General features: G+C 41.5%; 1 protein-coding gene across 7 annotated transcripts in view; it reads right to left on the minus strand.

Moving 5' to 3' along the window:
* qtc (quick-to-court) overlaps positions 1–21,727 on the minus strand; it is a 398,802-nt gene that overhangs the window by 29,789 nt on the left and 347,286 nt on the right. For all 7 annotated transcript variants that reach the window (XM_070089489.1, XM_070089493.1, XM_070089490.1 and 4 more), the window contains one exon: positions 1,568–1,719. In XM_070089489.1, coding sequence (XP_069945590.1) covers positions 1,568–1,719 — 152 coding nt within the window. The remainder of the gene's footprint in view (positions 1–1,567; positions 1,720–21,727) is intronic.

Below are 21,727 nucleotides of genomic sequence, written 5' to 3' on the forward strand. Positions count from 1 at the left end.
AGCTAAAAACTAATGTGAAGGACCTGGGAGTGATATCAGAGAATCTCATTTTCAAATATGACAGCAATGTCTCTACCACATCTGCTAGGAAAATGATAGGATGAATAATGAGAACCTTCAAAACTAGGGATGCCAAGCTAATGATGATTCTCTTCAAATCGCTTGTTCTCTTTAGGCTGGAGTACTGCTGTACACTAATAGTCCCTTTCAAGGCAGGTGAAGATGTAAATCAACTTTTGGTATTGTTTAGTAGTTAACACTTAGTTTCCCAACCTGAAGGCTGCTTCTGTAACCTTAATTTTTTTGAATGGACCTTGAACGTTGTGAGGTACATCTTATGTAATCAAAACATTTAATCTCCCATTGTTAGGGACATTCCAATACTAATTTTTTTTTTTTTGAAGAGCACTATAAAGGTGTTCTAGTTTAATATCTTTTTTATGCACCCCATACCCATCCTGTGGGCAGTAGTCGAAAAAGATTACAGAGGTACATAATGGGTCCAGGGACTGGGCCCCAAAGTTTTGGTAGCAGAACAAGTTACAAAGGTAATGAACCATTCACATGTCCACACCCGATCACAACTGCAGCGAGTTATTAATGCAAATATTAACTTTATTTCAACTGCCTAGGGAGGTACTACCATCCTGCCAAGTGAGTAAAACAGAAGTCTAATTGTTTGACATGATGGTAGGATTGCTGGTGTCTTTTTTCTGTCTCTTAAACATGCAAGATTTCTGGTACATCTTGCTACTACTTCTTACACTTAAGTCACACTACACATACATGTACAAGCATATATATACACACCCCTCTGGGTTTTCTTCTATTTTCTTACTAGTTCTTGTTTATTTCCTCTTGTCTCCATGGGGAAGTGGTACAGAATTCTTAACCGTAAGCCATGCGTGTTTTAAGAGGCAACTAAAATACCGGGAGCAAGAGGCTAGTAACCCCTTCTGTATAATTTACTAAATTTAAAAAGGAACTTTCGTTTTTCTTTTTGGGCCACCCTGCCTAGGTGGTATATGGCTGGTTTCCTGAAAGAAGATTAGCTTTATATACAGTGACCAAAGTAAGTGTATTTTTCCTGAATGGTTTGTAATATACCACTGTGGATAAAATACTTTGACATATCTTGAACATTTCTGAGTGAGATGTCTCTGAATTCATTAATTCTATATTGCATTCAGGTACATAATGATGCAAGGTGTCAAGGTGTAAAACAAATATGACGAAACCCTGAAATTGACCAGAACACGAATTCTCAAGCTATGACATGGCAACCTGGAAAGAAAAAATCAAATGACAACCACTACTGGTATCTCCACTGAAGGATACAGTGCCCAGGAATATGAAAAATTACTCCAAGAATAATGGAGATTGAAAATTATTTTTGGCAAATTACAAAAAAAAAATAAAAAAGGTCCATTTTTCCCTTCAAGCAGCAATGGGGTGCATTAGAAAAACATTTACTTCCTTTACCTGCAGTACCAGCTGTAGTCCATGGAGAAGAGGGTACCTAGTGTTGTTTGTATATATGATAAAAAAAACATTTTAGTGTACATACCCTTGAAGAGAGGCACGGTGACGTGAGATCTTCATAATGGCCTGAGTCTGCCAGAGACCGAGTGAGTTCAACAGAATCTGCCGTGGTTTCTGCTACAGAGCCTCCTGCAGGAGACACCACTGGGACTCTCACTGCTCCAGATTCTGATGTAACTGCAGAAAAATGGTAACATACTGTCAGTAAATAAAATTAGTTTCAGAATTATTACAGCAACAGAATTAGCTGATGAACCACTTCATTAAAGATACACACTTAAACCAGCAAACTCAGGAGGAGGAAAGGATAGGGTAGAAAATTGCTATTCCTATTATTGACATTTAAAAATAATTGCAAACTTCTGGCAACAGTTATTAACCCTTTCAGGGTTGGCAGGCCCTCTCCTAAACTTTTTCTCAGGGTCGAAAATTTTTCAGAAAAAAAATATGAAATTATAGAGAATCTTTTCCCGATCATAATGACACCAAAAGTATTAAATTTGATGGAAAACTTACAGAATTATGCTCTTGCGAAGTTATCAGTCCAGATGATGTTCACGCATCGGCAATTTTGCCCACTTTGAGCCCTATTTTCGGCCAATTCCAATGTACCAGTCAACAAAAATCGTAACTATTTCGCTAGAACTCCATTTTTTCTATCGAATGAGTACAAGAAACCACCCATTTACCGATTTCAACTATCCAATAAAGTGGTCAGAATTCGACAATTTTGCCAATTTACCACAAATTTCAGAAGATGCCAATTTCTAAATAGAGTCCAGAATAAACAAGACAGACATTCCTGGCACTAAAATAACATTTCCTCTGTTTATTAGCCACATCCCCAGGCCTCTGTTACATTTCTTTTGCTTTCCACTTTGAATTTTTATTCTCACAAAAAATAGATTTACTGTTATGCAGACTACTGCATTAGTGTAGAAATGGTATAAATATTATCAGCGCACTTGTGAAAGAATATTAGACCTACCAGTTGATGTGCATTGGACGCATGGCATGATTTGTTTACTTTTGACCTTCAGCAAAAATCGAACACTTTTGCTACTTAAAAGCTCAATTTCAAGGTACTTTTCATCGCGAAACCAATCAAAATCATCTCAGTTTCCGTAATATATCTTCCATTCTATAAAATGAGACCAGGAAAACTAGAATACAACCATAAATATTATTATTATTATAATAAAAAAGAAGTGCTAAGCCACAAGGGCTATACAGCGCTGCAGGGTAGGGAAGGAAGCGAGGGTATTGGGCAGCAGAAGGGAGGAGGGATGATCAGTAGGTTACAGAAAACAGCGGGGCAGGGGATAGTATGGGGGTAGAGGGTAGCAAGAGGTTGAGGTAGAGAGGGCTGAAGGTATCAGAATTTGTGAAGTACGTCAGTTGTTGTCAAAGTTAATGAGAGAGTCCGGATGAAAGGTGGGTCCATCAGTGAGAAGGGAAGGTAAAGAGAGAGCAGCGGAGCGAAGACGACGACGGAGGTAAATTCTGAGTGCTCGTTGATAAAGTGGGCAGTCCAACAGAATATGGCTGACTGATAATGGAGCCTGGCAATTCTCACAGAGAGGAGCAGGGCGCCTCTCCACGAGATATCCATGAGTAAGACGAGTATGGCCAATGCGAAGACGGGAGAGAGTAGTCTCCCAACCTCGACACTGGTGATAAGAAGATGGCCAGTAACCTATGCTCGGTTTAATAGATTGAAGTTTGTTACCGAGCATAGTAGACCAACGTTGCTGCCAACGGGCGTGAAGGTGGGAAGATATTGCAGCAAAATAGTCCGTAAATGGAATACCTCTATATGAAACTGGTAGGTCATGTACTGCTGACCGCGCAGCAGTGTGTGTCTGTTCATTGCCCTGTACTTCAACATCACCAGGGACCCAACAAAAACTATCTTTATGCTTGGTAAAGATGCGGCATAGCCAAAGTTGGATACGGAGGACTAAGGGGCGAGGTGTATCAAATTTCTGTATAGCCTATAAAGCACTAAGGGAGTCTGAGACAACCACAAATGATGACACAGGCATAGATGCAATACGGATAAGTGCTGCAAGGATGGCATACAATTCAGCAGTAAAAGCACTAGCCGAAGATAATAAATGCCCTCGTACGACGCTCTCCGGAAACACTGCTGCGAATCCTACGCCGTCAGAAGACTTAGAGCCATCTGTGTACACAGCAATGGCATGAGAATGAGAGTGGAAGTGGTCAAGAAAAAGAGTGGGAAGCGACCGTAGACAGTTGGGCTTTCTAGCAAGGGAGAGAGAAAGAACAGACTCGAACAGCTGGAACTTCCCAGGGGGGTAGGGAAAAGTGAGATGCTACATGAACATAGAAAGGTGGTAATTGAAGAGAAGACAAGAGCAAATGAAGGTGAAGAGAGAAGGGATGGAGTAAACAGGGGCGGCGAACAAATAAAGAATGTCTACTAATATCAGTGACCATTCTATAAATGGAAGGATTGCGAAGATCATGAGAGCGTACATAGTAGCGAAGGCAATGGGCATCATGGCTATCGGATAAGGATGGAACGTTCGCTTCTGCATAGAGGCTCTCAACAGGGGAAGAGCGAAAAGCACCAAGGCATAAACGTAATCCTTGGTGATGAATGGGGTTAAGGCTAGAGAGAGTAGCAGGAGATGCCGCTGAATAGATCTGGTCACCATAATCAAGTTTCGATAAAATGAGGGTGGAATGTAGGCGAAGGAGGGTTCAACGATCAGCTCCCCATGAAAGATGAGCAAGGGTTTTAAGAAGCTTCAGCCGGCTGTGACAAGTTGCCTTCAGAGAGGTAATGTGAGGTTTCCAGGATAACCTACGGTCAAAGAGGAGGCCCAGAAACTTGACTATCACGTTCAGGGATACGGGAGCCATAGAGGTACAAAGGATGATCGGAGATGACAGAGCGTCTAGTGAAAGTAATTTAGAGAGTTTTAGTGCTGGAAAATTTAAACCCATGTGTGGTGGCCCAATTGGAAACACGGTCAACCACATGATGGAGAGAAACTGTAATGAGGTGACAGTCAGCGCCTGCACAGGCAATAGCAAAGTCATCAACATAGAGTGATGACCAAATATTTGATGGAAGACTAGAGGCCAAATCATTAATAGCAAGGAGAAAAAGTGTTGTGCTCAGAACACATCCCTAGGGGACACCTTCAGCTTGGATAAAGTCCGGGGAGAGCACATTATTAACCCGAACACGGAAATGTCTATCAGTTAAAAAGTTCTCAAGGAAGGATGGTAGATTGCCTTGGAGGCCTAAGGAGTGGGCTTCGGCCAAAATATTATACCTCCAAGTTGTGTCATATGCCTTCTCAAGGTCAAAAAATATGGCAATAACCGAGTGGTTATTTGCAAAGGCATTACGAACATATGTATCCAAGCGTAGTAAGGGGTCTATGGTAGAACGTCCCTTACGAAAGCCATATTGACGAGTGGAGAGACTGTTGTGTCTCTCTAAATACCACACTAAACGTCTATTTACCAGGCGTTCCATCACTTTGCAAACTGCACTGGTAAGAGCAATGGGACGATAGTGGGAGGCTTCATGTCCCATAGTGCCTGGTTTGCGGAAAGGGAGAGCAATGGCAGATTTCCACAGCTGTGGAAGAACTCCTTGTGACCAAATAAGATTGAAAAGGCGTAATAGGACTGCAAGGGCTGACTGATGTAAATGTTGTAGCATACGAATATGAATGTCGTCGGGTCCAGCTGCCGATGATCGGCAAGCTGAGAGCATTGCCTCCAGTTCTTGAAGTGTAAAAGGCACATTATACTGTTCTTCTCTGAGAGAAGAAAAGTCCAAGGGTGCTAACTCTCTGGCAGACTATGAGGAAAGAAACAAGGGGCATAGACGGAGCCCGAGAAATAAGGACCAGATGATTGCCAATTTCATTGGCAACATCTAGTGGGTTTGCTATATCAACATCGGCAACCAGCAGAACAGGAGCTGGGTCAGGAGAATATTTACCACTCAGTTTTCGTACTTTTTTCCCAGACTGCACTCAGAGGAAGCAGAGGTGATGGTGGAGACAATCTCGCCAGCAAGTGTGTTTAGCATCACGGATGACACGGCGAGCGATCGCACACTTCTGCTTAAAATCAAGAAGTCTCTCCGTGGTTCTATTGTACCGGTACCTGCCCCATGCAGCGCGTTTCAAACGTACTGCACGAGCACAAGCAGGAGACCACCAAGGCACGCATTTCTGAGAATGCCTGCCCGAAGTTTGGGGTATAAAATGAGAAGCTGCGGTTAAAACGGAGGACGAGAAGAGGTGTAAAAGCTCATCAATGGAGGACGAAGAAGGAACCTCACTAAAAACAGCTAGTTGTGAATGAAGGTTCCAATTTGCCTGATCAAATTGCCAGCGTGGGATACCAAGAGGTGGTGAATATGAAGGGGAAGTAAGAATGATTGGGAAATGATCGCTGTCATGTAAATCCGGGAGAACAGACCAGGTGAAGTCTAATGCGGTGGAGGAAGAGCAGACTGAGAGATCGATGCAAGAGAGAGCGTGAGTCCGAGGATCAAAATGGGTGCGAGTACCTGTATTTAAAACATGGAGGGGGTGGGTGGCAAAAAAAAGCCTCTAACTGAATGCCACGGGAATCACAGTGAGACCCCCCCCAGAGGAAATGATGGGCATTAAAATTGCCGAGTAACAGAATCGGTGGTGGTAATGACGAAACAAGAAAGGCAATATCCGGATTAGATAATGCCCGAGAAGGAGAAAGATATAAAGAACAGAGCATATACCACCTATGCAAGTGGATATGGGCTGCTGTGTAATGCAGCGAAGTACGAACAAATAGCTGATGGTACGGAATATCAGTGCGTAGAAAAAGGGCACTTTCATTAAAGGTCCCATCAGGAAAAGGATCTGAAGAATACAATAAATTACAGCCTGAGATGGGAGAGATAACAGCAGAGCGTAATTTTGATTCCTGTAAGCAAACACCAACAGGGGAAAACTGGGAGAGTAACATCTGAAGCTCACCCCGATTACCCCTGAGGCCACGTATATTCCACTGTAAATAGGCCATGATTGGCAATGATAAGGATACTTGAAATCCGCAGGTAAGGGTTCCTACGGACTAGAGGGGTTAGAAAAGTCCACATGCTGAGGGCAGCGGAAAATGTTCAAGCAGCGAAGGAACGGTGCGCTGTGAAGAAAGGAGTTGCACAGATGGAGGAGAGGAGAGAGAAGGAACAGAGGGTGGGTCAGTGTCCATTGATGGTTTGGTCTCTGCAATATATTCAGAGATTGCTTCAAGTGTTTCGGAATTCAGAGACGTCGTATGGGAGACAATATTGGAGATGGTAGGGGGAGGATGAGTAAAGATTGGAACTGTAATGGACTGTACCAAGGTAGGGGGGAGGGCAAAAGGGTGGAGGGAACTGGAGAAGCATGGAAGGGGACAGAAGAGGCAGAAACCTGGGAGGTGGCAGAAGAGGAAGAAACTTGGGAGGGAACAGGGGAGGTAGGTATAGTACAAGAAGGAGGGTGAACCTCTACACTTGTAACAGAGCCAGTGAGAGGGGAAGAACCCGGTACAGAGACAGGGAAGGTAAAATGAGGAGGTGGAAGAAGGGAAGGAGGGGTTAAAGGACCTTTTTTTTGACTTCTGAGAAGCAGAGGGATGATTGGGAGGAGGTGTCGTACGAGGTCTCGTCGATACTGAGGCTTGTGAGGGAGAACACGAAGAAGCGAGAACAGACTGAGGCGTTGGAGTAGGGACGTCTGAGCCTAGGACAGCAAAAGAATTAGATACAGGAGTGACTATGGGAGAAGTAACCACAGAGGAGGCTGCAGAAGATGGGACCCCAGAAGTGGGGGGACGTTTTGAAACACGGGAATAAGAAACACGAGGTAGTTCCCCTTGGAGGCGGAGATGAGAAACTGCCATGGCATAAGGGAGACCTTCTGCCTCTGAGGTAACGGATTTCCCGCTCATTTAAGTAGACTTGGCAACGGCGAGAGTACGAAGGGTGAGCCTCATGACAATTAAGGCAAGAGGGAGGTCGATTGCAAGACGTATTAGAATGGTCATCAGCACCACAGACTGGGCATTCAGCTATGGATCTGCAATATTTTGCTGGATGGCCAAATCGCCAGCAATTTCTACACTGTTGCGGTGTAGGGATCACCTTTCGAACTTGTAACCCATGTCCTGCTACATAAACTGAGGATGGGAGTTCACAGCTTTTAAAAGTTAAACGAGCCACATTGCTAGGGTATCGTCTCTGCCCGCGGGCAGGAAGAACATAAGTGTCTACCTTGAGGATTGGGAGATCTTGGAGTTCCAGCTGTTCAAGAATGTCATTGCCACATGTCTGGAAATTTTGTTGAACTATGGTATGGGGCAGAATGACGGTACCACTACAAGAATTGAGGGAATGATGTTTTTCAATAGTGACAGGAACAGTATCTATATGGGAAAGAAGAGAAAGATCATGAGCTTGGGTAGCATTCTGTACAGTGATGATGCGCGTACCGCTCTTAAGAGCATGAAAAGAAATATCTTTACCAACATGGCGTAGGAGTGCCTTGCCAATACTGTGGTCAGAAAGATAGGCGGTAGAGGAAGTCGGTCATAAAGTGAAGAATTTAGTCCATTGTGCAGTCTGAAACTGAGTGTGGAAAGGGAGTGCAGGAAGTGTCTATCTTTTCTGAGAAGAACGAGAAGGTGGAGAAGTATCATCAGCAGGTAATTGTCATTGGCGTTTAGGCGTGGGACCAGAGTTGGTCCGATGTGGAACGGGCTGGCGATTCGAAAATTGCCGCACCGTAGAGGGAGAGGCCGGAAGCATAGTCAAAGGAGAGCGGAGGTCAGACAAATCAAAGGAGTCAGTCGAGACCTCAGTACCTGAAGCAGATGAGGAAACAGCACCGGCAAGAGGTACAGAGGCATGAGGAGTGTCCGAAGAGTGGTCCAAAGACGAGGCGGGGTCAGAACGGGGTGCGGTATCAAGAAGGGGCCCGGGGGTACCAGGTTGATGGATTGGGTTCTCCATGGTTAGGTTACTTCTTTCTTTTAGTTTTTAAGAAAAAAAAGAAAAAAGAAAAATAAAAAAGAATAAAAAAAAGGGGGGACCGGGAAGGGATAGTTCCTAGGAGGAATGAAAGGGCCAGAAATCTCCCTCCGCGCCCAAGAGGACCTCAGCACCGCAAGTAGCGTAGATGCAGCATGGAACCCGTGCCATACCCTACCCATCATGCCAGTAAACCAGCAATCCGGGATAGCAACCTCACATCTGCCGAGCTACCTCGGTGGACAAAAGAGAGGGCGGCTGGATATCCGCCACAAAGCATACCTTCTTCGGCCACCACCCCCAGAATCCGAAAGGTGGCTTCCAGAGATACACCCGTTGCCCGAAAGACACCAAAAGCCACTCTCCGGAATACCGGAGAGGGATCGGGACATCCCCAGGCGATCCAGATTCCATGGCAAACTACGCCACCGCCAAGAACCTCAACAGAATGGGATGGACCCCGGTACCCTTTCCCCTACCTAAGAACTAGCGCGCCTGTGGGAAAAATCCCAAAGGCCAAAAAGAGGAAGGGCAAAAGGGAGGTGTAGGGAGGGGTGGGGAGGGGGAGGAGGAAAGGGAAAAGGGGAGGATGGGATAGGGAAGGGAGGATTGGGGGGTAATTAGGTTCGGTCTGAGGAAGGAGACCAACAGGTCTAATTCCTCAGACCAAAAGCCTCTTCACCACGTCAAGGAGCCCCCTTGAAGAGGACAACCATAAATAGTATATGAAAATACACTGCAGAGTCGCCGTTTTTAACCAAAAACATGGTCGGAGCTCTTTTTTTTTCTCTCGTTATGCAGTGTGTGCAGCAGGAATTTTTTTATACTGCACACACTGACCACAGACCCATTCTTTCATATGTAGGCCTACCAGCATTCTCTCGCTAGATTTGAAGGCACTAGAATTTGTGTGTACTAGTATGGCACCAACCCTGGCGTGCAAGCCGTACTAGTATTGCACCAACCCTGGCGTGCAAGCCGTACTAGTACGGCACCAACCCTGAAAGGGTTAAACGAGTGATGGTGAACATGTTGCCTGTGTGTAGATCACCATACCTTGTTGGAAGACAGCAAGTATAAAAAGAAAAACAAATTTATGAAGCATTGAAAGTACAGTGGACCCCCGCATAACGATGGCATCGCATAGCGATTTTTCCGCATAACGATTACTTTTATCGCAAAATTTTTGCCGCGCATACCGATTAAAAACCCGCATACCGATTTTCGTCCGAGACGCGTCCAATGTGCCCTCAGCCAGCCTCACATGTGCCGCTCCGTCCCATTGTTTACCAGCCAGCCTCCGCGGTAACATCCAAGCATACACTCGGAATATTTCGTATTATTACAGTATTTTCGGTGCTGTTTCTGGAAAATAAGTGACCATGGGCCCCAAGAAAGCTTCTAGTGCCAACCCTGTGGTAAAAAGGGTGAGAATTAGTATGGAAATTAATAAAGATTTTGAAGGGTTTGGGGCTAACCCTGAGAAGCCTATGCCAGTTGTGGAATCCATTGTGCCTACTTCAAAGATTAAGGAAATGTGTGCAGAGTGGGTTGAACTGCAAACCTTTATAGATGAAAATCACCCTGACACAGCTGTTGCAAGCCGTGCTTGTGACTATTTCAATGACAATGTTATGGCCCATTTTAGGAAAGTCTTGAAGGAACGGGAGGTACAGAGCTCTATGGACAGATTTGTTGTGCGACAGAGGTCCAGTGACTCTCAAGCTGGTCCTAGTGGCATTAAAAGAAGAAGGGAAGTAACCCCAGAAAAGGACTTGCTACCTCAAGTCCTAATGGAAGGGGATTCCCCTTCTAAACAGTAAGAAGATAATGCTCTCCCCTCCTCCCATCCCATCAATCATCACCAGATCTTCAATAAAAGTAAGTGTCATGTAATTGTGCATGCCTTTTTCAGTTTGTGTGTATTAAAATTAACATTTCATGTGGTAAAAAAAAATTTTTTTCATACTTTTGGGCGTCTTGCACGGATTAATTTTATTTCCATTATTTCTTATGGGGAAAATTCATTCGCATAACGATTATTTCGCATAACGATGAGCCCTCTTGCACGGATTAAAATCGTTAACCGGGGGTCCACTGTATCTCCATTCCTCCCCACCACCCCTTGCCTGCAAACGTTCCATGCCAATCCCTATCACCAACCTCCCTTTGTTCACATGCTCACTTCCCCCTCCAGTACATTTTTATACATAAATCAAATAAACTTTAATGACAATTAAAGTGTTTACATCTTCCAATTATATTTATAATCAATTCTATTAATTCTTTTTTAACACGTCAGCCATTTCCCAGCAAGGCAGGGTGACTCAAAAAGAAAGAAAAACTTTCATCATTCAACACTTTCACCTTCACTCTCACAATCACTATGTTTGCAGAGGCACTCAGACACGACAGCTTAGACATCCCTCCAAAAATAAGTATGTGTATTTCTTGACAGTAGGGCCCACACTTACATGGCACGTTACGTTACAGGCTACTGCCGGAAAGCAGAACACTATTTTTTCCACTTTTAAATGCATATAAATGCCAGAAAATAAATTTACACTAACTTAAATTAAGTTAGGAATATAACTAGACATTAAAGACAAGTAAAATACACACACAGTACAGCAATGTACATACTTAAAATATTTGTAGTCTTATTATAGGTTGAGAGGTGAGTAGTATTTACTCTAAGTCAGGTGTGGGAGGTATGGTAACCAGCCAGGCCACCCCACCCACACGTAATATATGACATTTAAAGAGCCCTAGAGCAAAAAATGCATATGCAATACACTCATTACTTGCCTCAAAATATTTGTAGTCCTAATTAATGTAGGGCAGACGAACGCATCTGGTTTTTGTTCATACACGTAACATCCCACATTTGTTAATTTATTCTACTGTGGGGTGTAATTTATCATGTTTATATGTTATGTAGCATGTTTATATAATTTTGAAAAAATATAATAGATGGATTAATGAAAATGTTTATATTAACATTATACAACATTTAATGCGTTCAGTGCTTATTAATGTGTATTAATATGGCATCCTCAAAGCCAATAAGACACACTTAGTGATTTAAATGTGTACCTGCATGCCGGCACAATAAGTTTTAGGTACAGGTACACATAGGTATAATTTTCAGAGCACACAGCCTCTCCTTAATTATCAATGTACAGTGGACCCTCGCCTAACGAACTCATCGCATAATGTTAAATCCACCTAGCGATACATTTTAACGCAAAAATTTAGCCTCGGCTAGCGCTAAAAAACTCGCTCAACACGATTCGTTCGAGACGCGTCCACGTGCGGCCTACGCCCGCCTCACTTGTTCCGTGGGTGCCAGTGTTTACAAGCCAGCCACCGCAGTCACTTCCAAGCATACAATCAGAACATTTCATATTATCACAGCCTTTTTAGTGATTGCACCTGCAAAATAAGTCGCCATGGGCCCCAAGAAAGCTTCTAGTGCCAACCCTACAGCAAAAAGAGTGAGAATTACTATGGATATGAAGAAAGAGATCATTGCTAAGTATGAAAGTGGAGTGCGTGTCTCCGAGCTGGCCAGGTTGTACACAAAACCCCAATCAACCATTGCTACTATTGTGGCCAAGAAAATGGCAATCAAGGAAGCTGTTCTTGCCAAAGGTGCAACTTTGTTTTCGAAACAGAGATAGCAAGTGATAGAAGATGTTGAGAGACTGTTATTGGTGTGGATAAACAAAAAACAGATAGCAGGAGATAGCATCTCTCAAGCGATCATATGTGAAAAGGCTAGGAAGTTGCATGACGATTTAATTAGAAAAATACCTGAAACTAGTGATGATGTGACTGAATTTAAGGCCAGCAAAGGTTGGTTTGAGAGATTTAAGAATCATAGTGGCATACATAGTGTGATAAGGCATGGTAAGGCTGCCAGTTCGAACCACAAAGCGGCTGAAAAATATGTGCAGGAATTCAAGGAGTACATAGACGGTGAAGGATTAAAACCTGAACAAGTGTTTGTGATGAAACAGGCCTGTTTTGGAAGAAAATGCCAAGCAGGACCTTCATTACTCAGGAGGTAAAGGCACTCCCAGGACATAAGCCTATGAAAGACACGCTTACTCTGTTGATGTGTGCCAATGCTAGTTGTGATTGCAAAGTGAAGCCTTTATTGGTATATCACTCAAACTCCCAGAGTGTTCAGGAAAAAACAACGTTCTCAAGGCTAATTTGTGTGTGCTGTGGAGGGCATACAGTAAGGCATGGGTCACTAGGGACTTTTTCTATGACTGGTTACACCATGCATTTGCCCCAACTTTGAAAAATTACCTAATTGAAAAGAAATTAGACCTTAAGTGCCTCCTGGTATTAGACAATGCTCCTGGTCATCCTTCAGACGTGGCAAAGCAACTTTCTGCGGAAATGAGCTTCATTAAGGTCAAGTTTTTGCCTCCTAATACCACTCCTCTCCTGCAGCCCATGGACCAGCAGGTCATTTCCAACTTCAAGAAACTGTACACAAAAGCTTTGTGCTTTGTAGTGACCTCAGAAACTCAATTGACTCTCTTAGCGTTTTGGAGAGATCACTTTAGCATCCTCAATTGCGTAAACATTATAAGTAAGGCTTGGGAGGAAGTGACTAAGAGGACCTTGAACTCTGCTTGGAAGAAACTGGCCAGAATGTGTAGACAAAAGGGATTTTGAAGGGTTGAGGCTATCCCTGGGAATCCTATGCCAGTTGAGGAATCCATTGTGGCATTGGGGAAGTCCTTGGGGTTGGAGGTTAGTGGGGAGGATGTGGAAGAGTTGGTGGAGGAGGACAATGAAGAACTAACCACTGATAAGCTGCTGGATCATCTTCAACAGCAAGAGGCCACACCTGAGGAAACTGCTTCGGAGGAGGGGATAGAGAAATTGAGGAAGTTGCCTACTTCGAAGATTAAGGAAATGTGTGCAATGTGGCTTAAAGTGCAAACCTTTTTTGATGAAAATCACCCTCGCACAGCTATTGCAAGCCGTGCTGGTGACTATTACACTGACAATGTTGTGAAACACTTTAGGAATGTCATAAAGGAACGGGAGGTACAGGCCTCTATGGACAGATACGTTGTACAACAGAGGTCCAGTGACTCAAGCTGGTCCTAGTGGCATTAAAAGAAGGGAAGTAACCCCGGAAAAGGACTTGACACCTCAAGTCCTAATGGAAGGGGATTCCCCTTCTAAACATTAACACCATCCACAGTCTCCCCTCCTCCCGTCCCATCAATCATCACCAGATCTTCAATAAAGGTAAGCGTCATGTAACTGTGCATGTCTTCTTCAGTTTGTGTGTATTAAAATTAATATTTCATGTGGTAAAAAATTTTTTTGTTCATACTTTGGAGTGTCAGAAACGGATTAATTTGATTTCCATTATTTCTTATGGGGAAAATTAATTCGCCTAACGTTGAGCTCTCAGGAACGGATTAATAGCGTTAGGCGAGGGTCCACTGTACTCGTTTACCAACGACTCTGACCTCCGACAAGCTCTTTGACCAGTATGCATACCTAAATAATGTATATTAAAGCCGATTTCCTCTATTCTGTTTAACCCTTCCATTGTTGAGACCCCTGCTCACAAACTTGCTCTCAGTGTCGAGGAGAAAAAAAAAAATCTCATGATATAGAACCTTTTCCCAATGGTAATGACATGAAAAGTATGAAATTTGATGGAAAACTTATGGAATTACACTCTCATGAAGTTAGCATTCTCCGAGATATTTAACCCTTTAACTGTTTTGGTCGTATATACGAGCCACTGTTTTTGACGTATATATACTCAAATTCTAGCGGCTTCAAATCAAGCAGGAGAAAGCTGGTAGACCCACATGTGAGAGAATGGTCTGTGTGGTCAGTGTGCACCATATAAAAAAATCCTGCAGCACACAGTGCATGAGAAAAAAAAACTGACTTTTTTTTTTTAGTTAAAATGCCGACTGTGGTCTATTTTCGTATATTATTTATGGTTGTATTCTCGCTTTCTTGGTCTCATTTGATAGAATGGAAAACATATTATAGAAATAGTGGCAATTTTAATTGGTTTTACTATGAAAAGAACCTTGAAATGGAGCTTAAAGTGGGGGAAATGTTTGATTTTTGCCGATGTTCAAAAGTAAACAAATGATGTCATTTTCCAATAAATGTCCAAGTAGCCATTCTAATATGCAGTCATGAATGGGTTGACATTATTTATACAATTATCACAATATTGCAGTAGTCTGCATAACAGTAAATCTTCTATTTTTTGTTTGAATAAAAATTCAAAATAGAAAGGAAGAGTAATATCAGAGGGGCCTGGATTTGTGACTGATGAACAAAGTAAATGTTATTTTCGAGTCAGGAATGTCTGCATTGTTCATTCTGGAGCCTATTTTGAAATTGTAATTTTTTAATTTTCGTGAAATTGGCCAAATTGCAAATTTCTGACCACATTATTGGGTAGTTGAAATCAGTATATAGGCAGTTTCTCGAATTCAATCGATAGAAAAAATGGAGTTCTAAAGAAATAGCTAAGAGTTTGGTTGACTGGAACAATGGAATTAGCCAAAAATAGGGCTCAAAGTGGGCGAAATCGCCGATTCGTAAATATCGCCAAGGTTGCTAACTTTGCGAGAGTGTAATTCTGTCAGTTTTCCATCAAATTTCATTCTTGTGGTGACACTGTCACAATGAACCTTCCTAAGTGTCTAGAAGTAAATACACACAGATCTAAATGGATTGTGAAAACATGCAATTGCATTAAGTTTTATAACCTGCATGAACTGTATCACTGTAGACAACAAGAGCATTTCACCCCTCCATGGAAGATGTGTTCATTTAATATCACATACCTGTAAGTCCCTCCCAAGAAGCTCATTGCTAGTAGTCCCTTAAATCACTTGTTAAAGCAACTGCTCAAGAAGAAATTTCCTGCCTAGCTGGTAGTAATAAGTTATCACAAGTAATATACACTGATGGATCTAAACAGGAGTCTTCTGGCAGGGCTGCATCTGCTCTTGTTGCCACTTCCCTAGTTAAGAACAATAATAAACTTCTTGTACTAGGCATACGAATTAACAACTGGGCATCTACATTGCAAACTGAACTGTTTGCAATCCTAATGGCACTTAAGCTAACCTATGACACTGAGCTTGACTATCATCATTACTGATTCTATGTCATCTCCACACCGTCTCCTAATTTCCACATCCCGAATTTTCTGCATATTTACACCACACGTTGTCCTTAGACAGGACATCTCCACTGCTTCCAACCGCCTCCTTCCTGTAGCATTTACAACCCAAGCTTCACACCCATATAAGAGTTGGTACCACTATACTTTCATATATTCCCTTCTTTGCCTCCATAGATAACGTTTCTTTGTCTCCACATATACCCCAACACACCACTTACCTTTTTTCCTTCATCAATTCTATAGTTAACCTTATCCTTCATAAACCCATCTGCTTACATGTAAACACCCAAATACAGTGGACCCTCAGGTAACGGCAGCATCATCTAACACCAAAATCAGATAGCCGCACGTTTCTGCGTCAAAATATTGGCTCGGCTAATGCCCAAGAACTCAATTGAAGACATTCATCCCAAACATGTCCATGCAGCCTGAGCCCATGTACTGGCTCCCGGCAGCGGCAGCAGCGACTTCCAAGCTCCGTACTTTTCTCCAACTATCAGAGCTACCAATGCTCCTATGATGACCTAGTTACAAGCAAAACTGCACTACCCAACGTAGCACCCAGAATGACCAAAGATTACCAACAGTGAAACCTACAAATCAAAAATAGAGATCAAAGGAAGACTGCCCACAAACCGAAAGCAACACCCCGCTGCCAGCCGAACAACGTAACCCTAAGCTTTGTATAACTACAACTTCTTTTTAACTACAACAATTCCTGTAGTATTATGAGGCGCAATCTAAGAGGAAACAGCACCAAGGCCAGCAAGAAAACACCGAAAAATCAACTATTCAACAAGTGTAGCCAGGAGGACGCCAGCCCAGCAACCACCCCACTCACCACCGCTCAAGGCGACACCACAACAATAACAACAAACATGGCTGCCACCAGCCCATCCTCCCCTCTCTTCCCCGGATTCAACCTACCAAGTAGTCTCTCAGGTACGACCAACGATCCAGATACCCTAAAGACATGCATCTCCAACTTCGTTATTGAAAATATGAATCTTCGAGAGACGCTAACAAAACAAGACACCAGGATGACAACTCGAGAACAAAATCCTCAGTCTTGAACAAAAGTTATCAACACCAGAAATGACTAACTGTGACAAGACCATCCAAACAGTCATAGATAGCCATACCCAACAAATAATATCTCTTAATACAAAGGTTGAAGAAGCAGTAAAAGAATGGAAGAACAACTTAGATAACCAGTTCAGTGACTACTTTGCTCTCCAAGAAGATAAAACTGAACAAGATAAACTATCGGACGCAGTAATAGTTAACAGTCCACTTTTTCCCAGTGATATGAACCAAACAAACAGTAAAGAAATTACTCTGCAGATCATAAAGGACCAAACAAGTGTTATTGTACCAGAGTCTGAAATAAAAGAAGCCAGGTTACTAGGATCCCATGGTAGAAAAAGTGTTATGCTTAGATTCCACTCACATGACAGGAAAAGACTTAATTATTGCATCTATTAAAGTAAAGAAAGAGGTATACATAAACCAGTGTCTTACCAAAAAACGTCAGAACCTCCTGTATAGAGTCAGAAAACTTAAGCGGAGAATAACGACACAATACACCAATGCTTCACACGGGATGGGAAAATTCTTGTTAGGAAAACAAATGTAGGTCAACTGTACACAATCACGAACGAGAATGATCTATCACTATTTCTCAGGGATACTAATCTTACAGAAAATAACTAAACAATGTCCAACTTAAAAGCCTACGTAGCGTAGTGTATGTTTTGCTCCATTATTGTTCAAATTTCATTGTACAATCTCTTAGTAATTAAATAATCAACTACCTCATTTTGTGATTTTACTAGTAAGCATAAGTCACCTTACGTAATTTTCTTATTTACTATTGTTTGCTTAAACATTAGCTGAATTGATACTTTCTGTCCATATTACTACCTCATATTTTTTTTAAATACTATCAATTGATATTACTTACTAAAATTAATAATTATCATTTTTACTATAATTTCAATTTACTCTTAACATTTTTGACATTTAATAACCATTACTTGTCTAATTACCTTTACCTGTTTTAATACCACATTTACTATCTTAGAGTACTCTTAATTACCTTGTACTGCCATATAACCTCTAGTATAACTACCAGTGCAATATTGAATGAAATAAACATTACTTTTTCACTTTTTTTGTAATCATTATTACTTACTAAAATTTTATTAAACACCATATTTACTACCAGTCAATTTTACTTTTGTACATTAAACATTATTTTATACTTCCCATAACATTTTGTTGCCAAATTTTCAAGTTTGTATATTCAACTCCAACCTTTATATTATCCTTTGTACCTGTGTACCTGTCTACCATCTTACTATCATATTATAACCAAGACATTACCATTGTTATTTTTTACTATTATTCTTTTGGTACTTTAATTGTGAATTTTATTTTGTCAATTTAAATCTAGTTATACTCTTGATCTTGTCAACAACCTATACCAGACCCTAGTGCAATTGCAAGTACCATTTCAATTTGTATTTTTATATTATAAATTTATATTATAATTCCGACTCTAAGATTGTCTTCATATCTTAGTGACTATATTGTGTGTGCAATTAGTGTATATTTCAATTATATTATTGTTCAAGGCCCTTAACTATCTTTTGCTAACTAGTACCAACTACCTCATATCTTTTTTTTTTTTTTTTTTTCTACTTTTTTTATTCTTTTGCTACCTTAACTTGTATACTTTATCTTGTCAATTTAAATCTAGTTATACTCTAATTCTTGTAAACAACTTATATAACACCTTAGTGCAATTACAATTGAGAGTCTTGTGCCTTTTTTATATTAGATTAAACTCAGTTGTACTATAGTCAATACCAAATTCATTATATTAGACCATATTGCAATTACTAGTGAGAGACTGGTGCTATTTTTAATTTGTATTTTTATATTATAAGATTAAATCTAGTTGTACTATAGCTCATTCTAGCTCAAAACAGACTCCACAAAAGTCATTAAATTAGACCTTAGTGCAATTACAAGTGAGAGTCTTGTTCTATTTTACATTTGTATTTTTATATTACTAGTTTATACCTAGTTGTACTTTAGTTCATTCCAGCACAACACACAGACAACCTCAACTTCATTATGTGTAGTAGTGACTATACTCTATATGACCAAAATACTCTAGCTATATACTTGTCCAAACTTCCCACCACTACAGATATCAGTACTAGAACTCAACACATGACTCAGGATATAAATAACCATAATTTAAACCTGGTAGGGGACCTGAATGCTAAAGTAGGAGAAACTTTTAGAGAGGGTGTGGAAGGTAAGTTTGGGGTGCCAGGTGTAAATGATAATGGGAGCCCTTTGATTGAACTTTGTATAGAAAGGGGTTTAGTTATAGGTAATACATATTTTAAGAAAAAGAGGATAAATAAGTATACAAGATATGATGTAGGGCGAAATGACAGTAGTTTGTTGGATTATGTATTGGTAGATAAAAGACTGTTGAGTAGACTTCAGGATGTACATGTTTATAGAGGGGCCACAGATATATCAGATCACTTTCTAGTTGTAGCTACACTGAGAGTAAAAGGTAGATGGGATACAAGGAGAATAGAAGCATCAGGGAAGAGAGAGGTGAAGGTTTATAAACTAAAAGAGGAGGCAGTTAGGGTAAGATATAAACAGCTATTGGAGGATAGATGGGCTAATGAGAGCATAGGCAATGGGGTCGAAGAGGTATGGGGTAGGATTAAAAATAAAGTGTTAGTGTGTTCAGCAGAAGTTTGTGGTTACAGGAAAGTGGGTGCAGGAGGGAAGAGGAGCGATTGGTGGAATGATGATGTAAAGAGAGTAGTAAGGGAGAAAAAGTTAGCATATGAGAAGTTTTTACACAGTAGAAGTGATGCAAGGAGGGAAGAGTATATGGAGAAAAAGAGAGAGGTTAAGAGAGTGGTGAAGCAATGTAAAAAGAGAGCAAATGAGAGAGTGGGTGAGATGTTATCAACAAATTTTGTTGAAAATAAGAAAAAGTTTTGGAGTGAGATTAACAAGTTAAGAAAGCCTAGAGAACAAATGGATTTGTCAGTTAAAAATAGGAGAGGAGAGTTATTAAATGGAGAGTTAGAGGTATTGGGAAGATGGAGGGAATATTTTGAGGAATTGTTAAATGTTGATGAAGATAGGGAAGCTGTGATTTCGTGTATAGGGCAAGGAGGAATAACATCTTGTAGGAGTGAGGAAGAGCCAGTTGTGAGTGTGGGGGAAGTTCGTGAGGCAGTAGGTAAAATGAAAGGGGGTAAGGCAGCCGGGATTGATGGGATAAAGATAGAAATGTTAAAAGCAGGTGGGGATATAGTTTTGGAGTGGTTGGTGCAATTATTTAATAAATGTATGGAAGAGGGTAAGGTACCTAGGGATTGGCAGAGAGCATGCATAGTTCCTTTGTATAAAGGCAAAGGGGATAAAAGAGTGCAAAAATTATAGGGGGATAAGTCTGTTGAGTGTACCTGGTAAAGTGTATGGTAGAGTTATGTAATTGAAAGAATTAAGAGTAAGACGGAGAACAGGATAGCAGATGAACAAGGAGGCTTTAGGAAAGGTAGGGGGTGTGTGGACCAGGTGTTTACAGTGAAACATATAAGTGAACAGTATTTAGATAAGGCTAAAGAGGTCTTTGTGGCATTTATGGATTTGGAAAAGGCGTATGACAGGGTGGATAGGGGGGCAATGTGGCAGATGTTGCAAGTGTATGGTGTAGGAGGTAGGTTACTGAAAGCAGTGAAGAGTTTTTACGAGGATAGTGAGGCTCAAGTTAGAGTATGTAGGAAAGAGGGAAATTTTTTCCCAGTAAAAGTAGGCCTTAGACAAGGATGTGTGATGTCACCGTGGTTGTTTAATATATTTATAGATGGGGTTGTAAGAGAAGTAAATGCGAGGGTCTTGGCAAGAGGCGTGGAGTTAAAAGATAAAGAATCACACACAAAGTGGGAGTTGTCACAGCTGCTCTTTGCTGATGACACTGTGCTCTTGGGAGATTCTGAAGAGAAGTTGCAGAGATTGGTGGATGAATTTGGTAGGGTGTGCAAAAGAAGAAAATTAAAGGTGAATACAGGAAAGAGTAAGGTTATGAGGATAACAAAAAGATTAGGTGATGAAAGATTGAATATCAGATTGGAGGGAGAGAGTATGGAGGAGGTGAACGTATTCAGATATTTGGGAGTGGACGTGTCAGCGGATGGGTCTATGAAAGATGAGGTGAATCATAGAATTGATGAGGGAAAAAGAGTGAGTGGTGCACTTACGAGTCTGTGGAGACAAAGAACTTTGTCCTTGGAGGCAAAGAGGGGAATGTATGAGAGTATAGTTTTACCAACGCTCTTATATGGGTGTGAAGCGTGGGTGACGAATGTTGCAGCGAGGAGAAGGCTGGAGGCAGTGGAGATGTCATGTCTGAGGGCAATGTGTGGTGTGAATATAATGCAGAGAATTCGTAGTTTGGAAGTTAGGAGGAGGCGCGGGATTACCAAAACTGTTGTCCAGAGGGCTGAGGAAGGGTTGTTGAGGTGGTTCGGACATGTAGAGAGAATGGAGCGAAACAATGACTTCAAGAGTGTATCAGTCTGTAGTGGAAGGAAGGCGGGGTAGGGGTCGGCCTAGGAAAGGTTGGAGGGAGGGGGTAAAGGAGGTTTTTGTGTGCGAGGGGCTTGGACTTCCAGCAGGCATGCATGAGCGTGTTTGATAGGAGTGAATGGAGACAAATGGTTTTTAATACTTGACGTGCTGTTGGAGTGTGAGCAAAGTAACATTTATGAAGGGATTCAGGGAAACCGGCAGGCCGGACTTGAGTCCTGGAGATGGGAAGTACAGTGCCTGCACTCTGAAGGAGGGTGTTAATGTTGCAGTTTAAAAACTGTAGTGTA

Source organism: Cherax quadricarinatus, chromosome 28, assembly GCF_038502225.1.
Source record: "Cherax quadricarinatus isolate ZL_2023a chromosome 28, ASM3850222v1, whole genome shotgun sequence".
NCBI lineage: Eukaryota > Metazoa > Arthropoda > Malacostraca > Decapoda > Parastacidae > Cherax > Cherax quadricarinatus.